Below are 11,836 nucleotides of genomic sequence, written 5' to 3'. Positions count from 1 at the left end.
CTCCCTCCCTTAATTATTCATTTAATAGTTTATTCCTTCATTTGCTAATTTTATTTTTTATCAACTCACTTTATTTACCCATTCCTTTATCCATCCCTGCCCTCCCCTCCTAGGAGGGAAAAAGGAACGGGCAGGGCCCTCCATTCCAGCTCTTGTGGTCCTGTGCAACTCCCATCAGCAGCAATACTTGAACACCCTCCCTATCTAGGTGGGACCAGGAAGGGCCACCTGAGACGGGGAGAAGGACTGTTCTTATTTTTAGTTCTTTTCCTTTCCTGTTGAGGTTGCTGTTGGTGCAGGAGCAAGGGGAGGGCCCGAGGTATCCAAGCCTAGGGAAGGGCAGGCTAGCCAGTACCTCTGCCTTCTCAGGGACAAGAGAATCCTGTAGCCCACCCCTCTGTCCCCACAGCTACTCTCCAGCATCAAAGAATGTAGGGCCAGGACCCTAACACTCCTTTTCTCCTAGGCGGGGAGTTCTGGGGTTCTGCGTGTATGGGAGAAGTTTTATATGGCTTCCAAACATCTGGGTTTAAAAAGAAAATAGAGACACTTGTTTTGGCTCCTGGTTTGTGTGTGGGAACAAAGTGGGCATTTCAGGGCGCAGGAGGAGACCCAACACCTGACCCAGTAAAGCATGAGATGGATGTGAGAGCAAATGGGGAGTGGCCTGTAAGCCTCGAGGTGGGGTGAGACACTAATGAGGTGTGCCCGCCTGGCTCCAGTGCTCCCCAGCTTCCATCTCCCCTAGCTTCCGGTCACAATGAAGAAAGAGGTGACAGTCTCCTTGGGAGATGATTTTTAAGAGGAGATTTTATGGAGACTGTGGCCATGATTACCCTGCTCCCCTCCCCTCCCCCCTCAGCTATGGGAAACCTGGGGGAATAGAATTAAGCATTTGAGCTGGGATTAAAGGCTCAGAGCATCTTAGGGAGCAGTTGAGAGCATTAGATGCAGGGAATGTACCATCGGTGCTGTTGGATGGCCGGTGCTTAATTGGATACATACTACCCAGGCCTGCGTGAAATAGGGAAAGGGAGGGGGTGCCCTGGAAAGGAGCTGGATGGCAGATGTGGCCTGGGGTAGGGAGGACTGGGAGTAGAGAAGACTTGGATGTGGGGCTGCAGGAGGGAGTGGAGAGGGATGGGTCCAGGGCTGGCTTAGTCAGAGGAGGAGGGGCACCTCAAGTTACACTCAGCACCCGCATGATGTTGGTATAGCCGGAGCCTGGTCGCCAGCCTGTCACCACGATCACCAAGTCCCCAGAATGGAGGAAGCCACGGAGCTTTCCTGGAGGGGAGGAAGGAGAGAAGACGATAATCAGCCACTGAGGGACCCGGGCCAGACCTGTAATGAGAACCAGCCACCACCCTTCACCGCCTTCCTCAAGGCCACCCAGTAAGGAAGGAGGGGCCTGAAGCAAACTGTACGGTGTGTCCCGCTGGTGGCACCACAGGGAATGTGATCACTGTAGGCGGTGAGAGCTGCAGCTGTGCCCATGGGGTGGCATGGGCGTGTCGCTAAGTAGCAAGTCTGTCCACCTGCTTGGCTGTGCAGACAGAAAGAGGTGGAGTATGAGCATGTGCTGTGCTTAGGCGCTCAGTCATGTCAACTCTTTGAGACCCCTAGGGACTGTAACCTGCCAGGCTCCTCTGTCCATGGGGATTCTCCAGGCAAGAATACTGGAGTGGGTTGCCATTTCCTCCTCCAGGGGATTTTCCCAATCCAGAGATCAAATCCACGTCTCCCGCACTGCAGGCAGATTCTTTACTGTCTGAGACACCAGGGAAGCCCAAGAATACTGGGGTGGGTAGCCCATCTCTTCTTCAGGGGATCTTCCCCACCCAGGAATCAAACCAGGGTCTCCTGCATTGCAGGCACATTCTTTACCAGCTGAGCTACCAGGGAAGCCCGGGGTATGAGCATAGCAACTGTCCATTCAATTTCAGTTGCAGCTGCAGGACCCTGGGTCCCTCTTTCTCCTCTCATCTCTTGCTCCTTGTGTCATGCCCAGCTCTAGCCATCTGGTGGAGGCAGCAGCTGTGCCAACTGCTTAGGGATGGCCCTGGTCCCTGCCCTCGCTCCCTCTGCCCTCTCTCAGCATGTTCCCCCCACCTCTGAAGACTCAAGTATCTCAGTCTTAGTGAATCTCACAGAGAAAACCTGGGACCAGAGGAGAGAGGCAAGACCCTTTGGGTGAGTGTAGGAAGTGAGGTTGGAGGACTCAGGATACAAATCCAGGGGAGGGTGGGAGGAAGCTAGGGGGCTCACCACTTTCGATGCCAAATTGGACCCGGCGGTCCACATCATCGGCCCAGATGTTCTCTGGAGGTTCACAGTAGAGCACAGGGAAGACTCCTCTGCACAGGTGGGCCTGGCGGGCGGCCTGAGCAGAGCGGGTGACGGCAATGACCGCTGCCCGAGGTCGGTACCGAGACAGAAGCTGGGCTGAACTGAAGGAGGCAGACAAGGTCAGCCCAGAATATTGGAAGAGTGCTGGGTCCAGGTTCCAGGTGCCACCAATAAGCTGTGTGACCCTAGGTAAGTCATCATATTTTTTCTGGGCTTTAGTTTTCTCACCCATAAAGTGGATATGAGAATACCTGCCTTTTTGACCACATGGGGAAACTATGAGATGACTAAAAAAAAAATCAAATGAGATAATAAGGAGAAACCTCTTTGAAAAACAGAAACTCTTCTGGGAATGCATCTTTATATAGTATTTAACTTAAAAAATGTTTCTTGTTAATCCTCATAAGCCCATGAGCAAATGGAGGAGGATTATAGAACCTGGGTGACCTACCCAAGATGTCATAGCTAAGTTTCAGAGCAAAGATTTGAATTCAAACCTTCTGGAGCCTTCTGTAATACCCCAGCATTGCAAAGCTTTGTGGGCTCAATGCAGAGGACCTGTTTCTGAGCCCTGGGAGCCCAGATGGCCTGGAAGTCAGTGCACCCAGTGATGCCACCTTGCCCTCCCAAACCCTAGAGGAGAGAGGCACAATTCCCGGTGTGCTCCAAGATCTGTCTCTCTAGGCTTCCAGCTCCCATAGCTGCTTCTCTTCTTATCCCAGAAAGATCTCTGATGATGAGACAAAAGCCACGCTTGGGGCCCATCCCAGCCTGCCCTGGGCCCAAAGCTGTGTCCTGCCGTGTTCCCAGTGTTCTCCTCACCGGCCACTTGTGGTCAGCACGATGATGGCAGCAGCACAGCACTTGAAGGCAGCCTCCACAGCACCAATAGCGGTGACCTCCGTGGGATCCCGGCTCAGCGGTGCCGCCCGGCGGAGCTCCTCAAAGAGCTGCCGGTGGTACACGGCAGCCTCTGCCTCCCGGGCAATCTGTGGGCACCAGGAAGTCAGGCTGGGCAAGGGTATTGGGATCTGGAAGGGGGGGGTGGTTTTCCAGCCCATTTGCCTTGCACTCTGAGCTCCTACCGCATGCTGCATCTTTACAGCCTCCACAGGAAAGTTGCCTTTGGCAGTCTCCCCCGACAGCATGATGCAGTCTGCCCCATCCAGCACGGCGTTGGCCACATCACTCGTCTCTGCCCGAGTTGGCCGGGGCTTAGTGATCATGCTCTCCAGCATCTGGGGATATCTTGCGGTCAGAGCTGTAGGAGTCATATCTGACTGGGGACCCTGCCCCGCCTACATCTCTGACACCCACACTCTGAGGGCCCTGAAAACCAGAGTCACACTCACAAACTGTGTGATCCTGGCTGCTCTGTTTCCTCATCTGAAAACGGGGGTCAGTAGGTCTTCCTAGCTTTGTTGTTTGAGGGTCAAACATTGGACAGCAAAACATGCTAGAGACCTAAGGTATGCGTATTCACCCTTGGTGTCCCCAGACTCATAGAGGGCCCTGCCCCCAGGGCTCATGGCAGACCTGTGTAGCACAGACAACGGGCTTTCCCGCCAAGTTGCAACGTCCGATCATCATCTTCTGAGCCAGGAAAACCTTCTCGGCCGGGATCTCAATGCCCAGGTCACCCCGTGCCACCATAATGCCGTCGCTCACCTCCAGGATTTCATCGAACCTGGGCGGTTGGGGAAGTCAGGGCTGGGACAGACCCAAGAGAAGCCAGAGAGAGGCAGGCAGGGAAAGAGGAGGAAGATGGGGATGCGTAGGGCCTGATGGGAACAAAGACCAAGTCTCACTTCTTTACGCCCTCGTGGTTCTCGATTTTGCTAACGATCTTGATGCCCTGTCCTTCCGGCCCCAGAGCATCCCGGACGGCAGCCACGTCGCTGGCTTTCCGCACAAAAGAGGCAAAGACGATGTCCACGCCATGCTCCACCCCGAAGCGCAGGTCCTGGATATCTTGCTCGGACAGCCCAGGCAGGTCCACCTTGGCGCCTGGCAAGTTCACGCCCTTCCGACTGCCCAGGACACCGCCGTTCTCCACCTCGGTCTTTAGCCCTTTTGGACCTGCGGGTATGGAAAGAGTCCGCCTAGGTTAGGGGTGAGGCCGGGGGCATAGTCACAGCAGTGGGGACACCGGGCTTGGACCCGCAAGAAAACGGAATGATGTCTTATTTGTTTCTTCACGCTCAGCCTGGGCTCTGCACCGAATAGCGCAGGGTGGACGTCTGTGGAAGAAACTTCTAACCCGCCAATCCAGCCCCAGCCCAGGGCAGCCCAGGAGTCTGGATGCCAGGGGCTCGGGAAGGTTTGGTGGGAGTGAAGGGCGAAGGCGGGACCGAAAGGAAGGGGGCCCACTGCGCAGGACCAGGACAGGAGGCTCGTGCGCACCGATTTCCTTGACCACTAGGGAGATGAGCCCGTCGTCAATGTAGATGCGGCCCCCCACCGGCACGACTCGGACTATATTGGGGTAGTCCACCCACACGGTGTTCGCGTCCCCGCGCGTCCGGAGCTCTGGATCCACCGTCACCAGCACCTGGGAGCCCTTCACTATCTCCACTTCTGACGCCGGGCCCTAGGGGCGGGGCCAGAGGAAAGCTGAGTTCGGCCTGCGGCGGTCAGGGCCCGCCCCTCCCAATGCTCCGCCCTACGGACAACTTCCTTCACGCCGCACCGCCCTCTTCGCCCGCCCCAAAACTGGGCGGGTCGCGGGTCCTCTCTCACCCCTTGCAGGATCCCAGTGCGTATCTCTGGTCCCTTGGTGTCCAGAGCGATGGCCACGGGTCGGTAGCTGAGCGGAGAATCTGCAAAGCTCTCCACCGCCTCACGGACGTTAGCGATGGACTCAGCATGGTACTAGGGACCAGAACAAAGCGAGGATTTCAGGGGAAGCTGGCCGGGACCTCGGGGCATCCTCTAGCCCCACCCGTCTCCCCGTGGCCCCGCCCTGAACCTCGTGGGAGCCGTGGGAGAAGTTGAGTCTCGCGATGTTCATCCCGGCCCTGATCATCTCCTTGAGGCGCTCCACGGAGCGAGATGCCGGCCCTGGAACCAGAGACCCGATTCAGACAACTTTCTCACCAAACCTGAGTGACGACCGAACCCATCATCACCCTCGGGGCCGCCCCAGGCCGCAGAAGTCCTGTCACCCGATCTTTGTCCCTTGCCCCCACCCCTGCACACAGATCGGAAACCACGTTCACCTCTTCAGCTAAGACCCGCCTCCTTGCACTGCAAGGCCCTGGAAGGGTGGGCTCAGCCAGGCCTGAGGCGACAGTGCTGTCCTTGATGTTACGTGCTGCAGTGTGGGGGAAACCCCAGTGAATGAGAAGGGGATGGGTGCCAAGCTTTGGAGCCTCCTTCCTGTTGGACTGAGGAAGGTTGAGTTCCATTGCTTCCCTGCTGGTAGGACAGCTGAGTAACTGAGACCCAGCTGACCAGCCTCTCCAGTCCCTCCCAAAGCCAGTTCTTCCACTGTGTACAGGGTCTCCTTCTCACCCGATCAAAAACAGATTCAGCAGTTCCCCCAGTTCTCTATGTCATCAGTGTTTTCCTTTTCTGTTAGATCACTCCCATCAGCATGTAAGCCTGGTGTTATTTCATCCAACAACAACAAATTCTCCTAATTTCAGTTCCCCCTCTAGCTACATAGCCCTATTCCTTTGCTCACCAGCGCAGCAAAATTCATGGCAAGAGTTATCTCTGTATCCCCTCCCCCTATTCTCCTTGTAACCACTCTCCATTACATCTGTTCTTGTCAAGGTCACCAAAAACCTCTGTCAGTTCAGTTCAGTTCTGTCGCTCAGTCATGTCCGACTCTTTGCCACCCCATGAACCACAGCACGCCAGGCCTCCCCGTCCATCACCAACTCCCGGAGTTGACTCAAACTCATGTCCATCGAGTCGGTGATGCCATCCAACCATCTCATCCTCTGTGCAGTCAGCTCTTCGCATCAGGTGGCCAAAGTATTGGAGTTTCAGCATCAACATCAGTCCTTCCAGGACTGATCTCCTTTAGGATGGACTAGTTGGATCTCCTTGCAGTCCAAGGGACTCTCAAGAGTCTTCTCCAACACCACAGTTCAAAAGCATCAATTCTTCGGCGCTCAGCTTTCTTTATAATCCAACTCTCACATCCATACATGACCACTGGAAAAACCATAGCCTTGACTAGATGGACCTTTGTTAACAAAGTAATGTCTCTGCTTTTTAATATGCTGTCTAGGTTGGTCATAACTTTCCTACCAAGGAGTAAGTGTCTTTTAATTTCATGGCTGCAGTCACCATCTGCAGTGATTTTGGAGTCCAGAAAAATAAAGTCAGCCACTGTTTCCACTGTTTCCCCGTCTATTTGCCATGAAGTGATGGAACCGGATGCCATGATCCTAGTTTTCTGAATGTTGAGCCTTAAGCCAACTTTTTCACTCTCCTCTTTCACTTTCATCAAGAGGCTCTTTAGTTCTTCTTCACTTTCTGCCATAAGGGTGGTGTCATCTGCATATCTGAGGTTATTGATATTTCACCCAGAAATCTTGATTCCAGCTTGCGCTTCCTCCAGCCCAGCGTTTCTCATGATGTACTCTGCATATAAGTTAAATAAGCAGGGTGACAATATACAGCCTTGACGTACTCCTTTTCCTATTTGGAACCAGTCTGTTGTTCCATGTCCAGTTCTAACTGTTGCTTCCTGACCTGCATACAGCTTTCTCAAGAGGCAGGTTAGGTGGTCTGGTATTCCCATCTCTTTCAGAATTTTCCACAGTTTATTGTGATCCACACAATCAAAGGCTTTGGCATAGTCAATAAAGCAGAAATAGATGTTTTTCTGGAACTCTCTAGCTTTTTTGATGATCTAGCGGATGTTGGCAATGTGATCTCTGGCTCCTCTGCCTTTTCTAAAACCAGCTTGAACATCGGGAAGTTCACGGTTCATGTATTGCTAAAGCCTGGCTTGGAGAATTTTAAGCATTACTTTACTAGCGTGTGAGATGAGTGCAATTGTGTGGTAGTTTGAGCATTCTTTGGCATTGCCTTTCTTTGGGATTGGAATTAAAACTGACCTTTTCCAGTCCTGTGGCCACTGCTGAGTTTCCCAAATTTGTTGGCATATTGAGTGCAGCACTTTCACAGCATCATCTTTCAGAATTTGAAACAGGTCAACTGGAATTCCATCACCTCCACTAGCTTTGTTCGTAGTGATGCTTCGTAAGGCCCACTTGACTTCACATTCCAGGATGTCTGGCTCTAGGTGAGTGATCACATCATCGTGATTATCTGGGTCGTGAAGATCTTTTTTGTACAGTTCTTCTGTACAAAATTCTTGCCACCTCTTCTTAATATCTTCTGCTTCTGTTAGGTCCCTACCATTTCTGTCCTTTATTGAGCCCATCTTTGCATGAAATGTTCCCTTAGTATCTCTAATTTTCTTGAAGAGATCTCTAGTCAACAACCTCTGTGTTGTTGCTAAATCTAGTGGTTAGTCCTCATCTTGGCTGGTCTGTCAGCAGTATTTGACACACGTCTTTGACATACATTCTTGGCTTGGCCTCCAGAACACCAGCCTCTCCTGGTTTAGTTCTACCTTACTGGCTGCTCCCTTTCAGCCTTAGCTCCCATTAGATGACCACTCCTCTTCTCTCATTTCACTTTCACTCCCTTGGTAGTCTCAACTAGTCTCATGGCTTTACATACCATCAGTATGTCAACAACTTCCAAATTTACATCTCCGGTTTAGACCCCTCTCCCAAAACCAGAGTTGTGTATCTGATTGCCTACTCTATACCACACTTGTGTGTCTAATATGTGTAATCAAACTCAACAAGCCCCAAACTGAACTGATCTCTCCTCTAAACCTTTCCACCACAGTCTCTCCTGCTCAGTTGATAATGGGTTCTTCTAGCTCCTCACACCAAAACACTGGGACTAGTCCTTGACTCCTTTTTCACCCCCACCCCCACCCATATCCAATCCATCATATCCTGTTGGCTCAACCTTCAAAATACATTCAGAATATTGTCCCTTCAGCAGCTCCACAGCCACCACCTGGTCAAAACCAGAGATACTGCCAGAGCAGCTTCTGCGCTCACCCCCACCCCCAACCCCAGTCTACTTTCAATATAGCAGCCAGGGCAGTTCTGTTAAGACCCAAGTAACAGCATGTAACTCCTGCTCAAAACTACAGTGGTTTCAGCTTTGCACTGCACTTGGAGTGAAACTCAACTCAGATTCTAAAAATGGCCTACTAAACCCTCCATGATCTTCCCCTTCCTCCAATCTCTTCATTTTTGCTGCTCTTCCCCTTGATGGTTTCCAGCCTCCTTGACTTAGGGCCTTGGCACTGACTATTCCCTTTGTCTAGAACTCTTTTCCCTTAGACATCTGCATGGCTCGTTTTCTCATCCCCCTCAAGTCTTCGCTCAGGTCTAATTTTCTCAACCATGGCTACCCTGACTCCCTATTAGGACTACAGCCTCTCTCCTGCCCTTGCATTTTAATGCCCATTCTCATGCTTGATTTTTAAAAAAAATTTTTCCATAGTACTTATCAGTTTCCAATGTACTAAATACTTTCCTTATTTTTTAAATAACTTATTATATTTACTATTGCCCCACCCAGCTAGATTGTCAGCTCCCCAAGAGTAGGGATCTTTGTCTGCTTTTTCTTTTTAATATTTATTTATTTGGTTATGCTGGGTCTTAGTTGTGGCATGTGGGTTCTAGTTTCTTGACCAGGGATTGAACCTGGGCTTCCTGTGTTGGGAGCATGGAGTCTTAGCCACTGGACCACCAGGGGAGTCTCTTTTTAAAAAAAATAATTATTTTTACTTATTTGGCTATGCTGTGCAGGTGAAATCTACTTCCCCAGCTAGGGACAGAACCTGGGCCCTCTGCAGTGGAAGCATGGAATCCTAATCAGAGAAGTCCCTGTCTGTTTATTTCATTTCACTGACCTACTCCCAGGACCCTGAAGCTTATCTACCAAGCACTCAACAAATATTTGTTGGGCTTCTGAAGTTGTCCAGTGGTTAAGAATCTCCCTTGCAGTGCAGGGGACTCCGGTTTGACTCCTGATCCAGGAAGATCCCACATGTTTCAGGGTAACTCAGCCTATGCAGCATGACTGCCGAGCCCTGTTCTAGAGACTCCAAGCCACAGAGACTGAGCCCACTTGTCCTAGAGACCATGCTCTACAGAAGAAGCCACCGCAGTGAGGAGCCTGCACACCAGAACTGGAGAGTAGCCCCTGCCCTCCGCAATCAGAGAAAGCCCTCTTGCAGCAATGACCCCGTGCAGCCGTAAATAAATAAATTTTTAAAATATATATTTATTTATTTATCCCTCAGTCAAACAAGGAGAAGCCTCAAAGAACACAAAAGATGAGGCAGCACCTTGAGAAACACACACAAGGCCGTGTGACGCTGCAGGGGGGGTGGGGGTGCTCACCGATGGTGGCGATGATGCTGGTACTGCGAGGGACCACAGGCTCAGAGTCGATGTCCAGCAGGCACAGATGTTCCAAGAAGGTGTCTGCCATAGCGGCTGGCAGCTGCTGCCGCTGGAAGAAGGAATTGCCCAGCTCCTGGGTCATCTGGGCTACACTAGCCCGCCGCAGGTACCCCGCTGGTCCTGCAGTAGAAAGGGGCTGCATGGGCACCTGCCTCCGGTCCCCATCCTTTCATCTCAGTGCGCTTTCTATTCCTTCCCTCAGTTCTCCAGTTTTTGTTGAGTCTTATGAGCTGGGCATAATGCATACATTATCTTATTTAGTCACCAGGATGCTAGTAAGCAGGTACTGCTATATGCTCTGTAATTATCCCCATCTTCTAGGTAAGGAAACAGAGGCTGAGAAAGGTTAAATCAGTTGCCCAAGGTTGTATAGCTTCTAATGAACAGAGATAAGATTCCCATTTAGGTCTGACTAACTCCAGGCTCAAATTCTTGATCACCTAGCTATCTGGTCCCTCACAACCTCAGACTTCTTGCCCTTTAGCTGCTGACTTCTCTCAGCCTCAGCTCCCCTTGATATCTAGTCCACAGTGGCCCTTCATTTCCAGGCCGAGAAACACCCAGTTCCCCTTCCTAAGGTTCCTGTCTTCTTCCCTCCAGCCCCTGACAATTGACTGGCCTCCCACTCCCTCCTTTGAGTTTCCTCAGCCCCTTCAGTGCTACTCCAGGTCCTGAAGTCTCTGTAGCTTGCCCCAGCCCAGCTCAGAGGAAGAGGACCCCCAGTACCAGCCACACCTTCCATGCACACCTGTCTGTCTCCGGGGATCTGCTCTCTACTGTTAATGGTTGGAGGCAGGAGGCCGGCTGGGCGGGGAATCAGCTCTGTATCCTGGTTAAAGTGTCACCAGTGCCTCGCCTCTCACTGGAAGTCCTGTGCACCAGGGGCCAGAGTCCAGCAGTCATGAGAATGCCCCTTGGCTCCCAGGCTGCAAGCTCCCCTCTGCCCTGCCTATCGGGGTTGGGAGAAGAGGCCCAGACCAGGGTCTATAAATTAACATGGAGGAGACTCTGAACACAGATCCTCCCCAAATACCTCCTAGCCAGCAGCATTTCTCCCCTTCTCTTCAATGGCATCTGGTGCCCCTTCTTACCTCCTGGAGCCCCAGTCAGGATGGACTTCAATAAATCCCGTTGGGACTTAGAAAGCCATGACCAGAGCCAGTTGGGGGGCATGTTCTCCTGCCCTGACATGCTTCAAAATTCGGAGCTGCAGCCTCCTGGACTGTGGAGAGAGAATGGGGAGAGGATAACAAAACTGCTGGTCTTATCAAAAGGAGCCAGAAAAAAGAAAAGGGGCACACCCAGTGGGCACCCCTCCCCCCATGCAGAGTCCCTCCCCTGGACCTGCTGGCTCTCTGCCCCTGTCTTCTGGCATTCCGCCCTTCTCCCATCCATTTTTCCTGATAAATTTTTAATTCATCCATTCTGTCTGGTCATCAACCTGAATAGAGATTTTTTTTTTTTTTTTGCCAGTAATATGGTCCCTTTGAGGGGCTTCCCTGGTAGCTCAGCTGGTAAAGAATCCACCTGCAATGCGGGAGACCTGGGTTCGATCCCTGGGTTGGGAAGATCCCCTGAAGAAGGAAATGGCTACTCACTCCAGTATTCTGGCCTGGAGAATTCCATGAACTGTGTAGTCCATGGGATCACAGAGAGTCAGACACAACTGAGCAACTTTCACTTTCACCATGGTCCCTTTGTACTTTGCTGAAGTTAGCCCTAGATGGATCTAGGAAGCAGGAGATCTAGGGTAGGGACTGGAGGTTGAAGAAAGGGGATGAGGAACATTTTGATCAAGCAGTGAGATTCTCTAGAAGGGCTCTGATAGCATCATTGTCATTGTCACATTGGCTCCTGTCAGCTCAATGACCATTTGTAATTTTTATTGAGCACTTACTCTATGCCAGGTCCTGAGGATGCAGTGGTAAGCAAAATAGAGCCCGTGCCCTTCTATCGAATTTTTAGTA

The 11,836-nt window shown here is 51.6% G+C and overlaps 1 protein-coding gene across 3 annotated transcripts; it reads right to left on the bottom strand.

The window, feature by feature from the left end:
* Nucleotides 1-28: 28 nt before the first annotated feature.
* Nucleotides 29-11,081, bottom strand: PKLR (pyruvate kinase L/R). Of its 3 annotated transcripts, none has more exons than XM_043454504.1 (11): nucleotides 10,961-11,081; nucleotides 9,807-9,989; nucleotides 5,318-5,409; nucleotides 5,089-5,220; nucleotides 4,753-4,939; nucleotides 4,158-4,428; nucleotides 3,886-4,036; nucleotides 3,435-3,587; nucleotides 3,172-3,338; nucleotides 2,269-2,450; nucleotides 29-1,287 (listed from the first exon to the last, which is right to left on the bottom strand). In XM_043454504.1, the coding sequence occupies exons 1-11, from the start codon at nucleotides 11,058-11,060 to the stop codon at nucleotides 1,181-1,183; spliced, it is 1,725 nt and encodes a 574-aa protein (XP_043310439.1). In that variant the 5' UTR covers nucleotides 11,061-11,081; the 3' UTR covers nucleotides 29-1,180. The 3 variants fall into 3 exon arrangements, with proteins under 3 accessions (XP_043310439.1, XP_043310451.1, XP_043310446.1); XM_043454516.1 differs by lacking the exon at nucleotides 10,961-11,081 and adding an exon at nucleotides 10,618-10,671; XM_043454511.1 differs by lacking the exon at nucleotides 10,961-11,081 and adding an exon at nucleotides 10,605-10,660.
* Nucleotides 11,082-11,836: the final 755 nt, after the last annotated feature.

Source organism: Cervus canadensis, chromosome 2 (genome assembly GCF_019320065.1).
Source record: "Cervus canadensis isolate Bull #8, Minnesota chromosome 2, ASM1932006v1, whole genome shotgun sequence".
In the NCBI taxonomy this organism is placed as follows: domain Eukaryota; kingdom Metazoa; phylum Chordata; class Mammalia; order Artiodactyla; family Cervidae; genus Cervus; species Cervus canadensis.
This window is presented reverse-complemented; position numbering and strand designations above follow the sequence as displayed.

What these genes read in the sequence shown, in the direction of transcription:
- PKLR (XM_043454504.1), bottom strand. Translation starts at nt 11,060, where the DNA reads ATGTCAGGGCAGGAGAACATGCCCCCCAACTGGCTCTGGTCATGGCTT. An exon ending in CCGTTGTCTGTGCTACACAG is followed by an intron (nt 3,588 to 3,885) that starts GTCTGCCATGAG and finishes AGATATCCCCAG; the next exon opens with ATGCTGGAGAGCATGATCAC. An exon ending in CTGTAAAGATGCAGCATGCG is followed by an intron (nt 3,339 to 3,434) that starts GTAGGAGCTCAG and finishes TGGTGCCCACAG; the next exon opens with ATTGCCCGGGAGGCAGAGGC.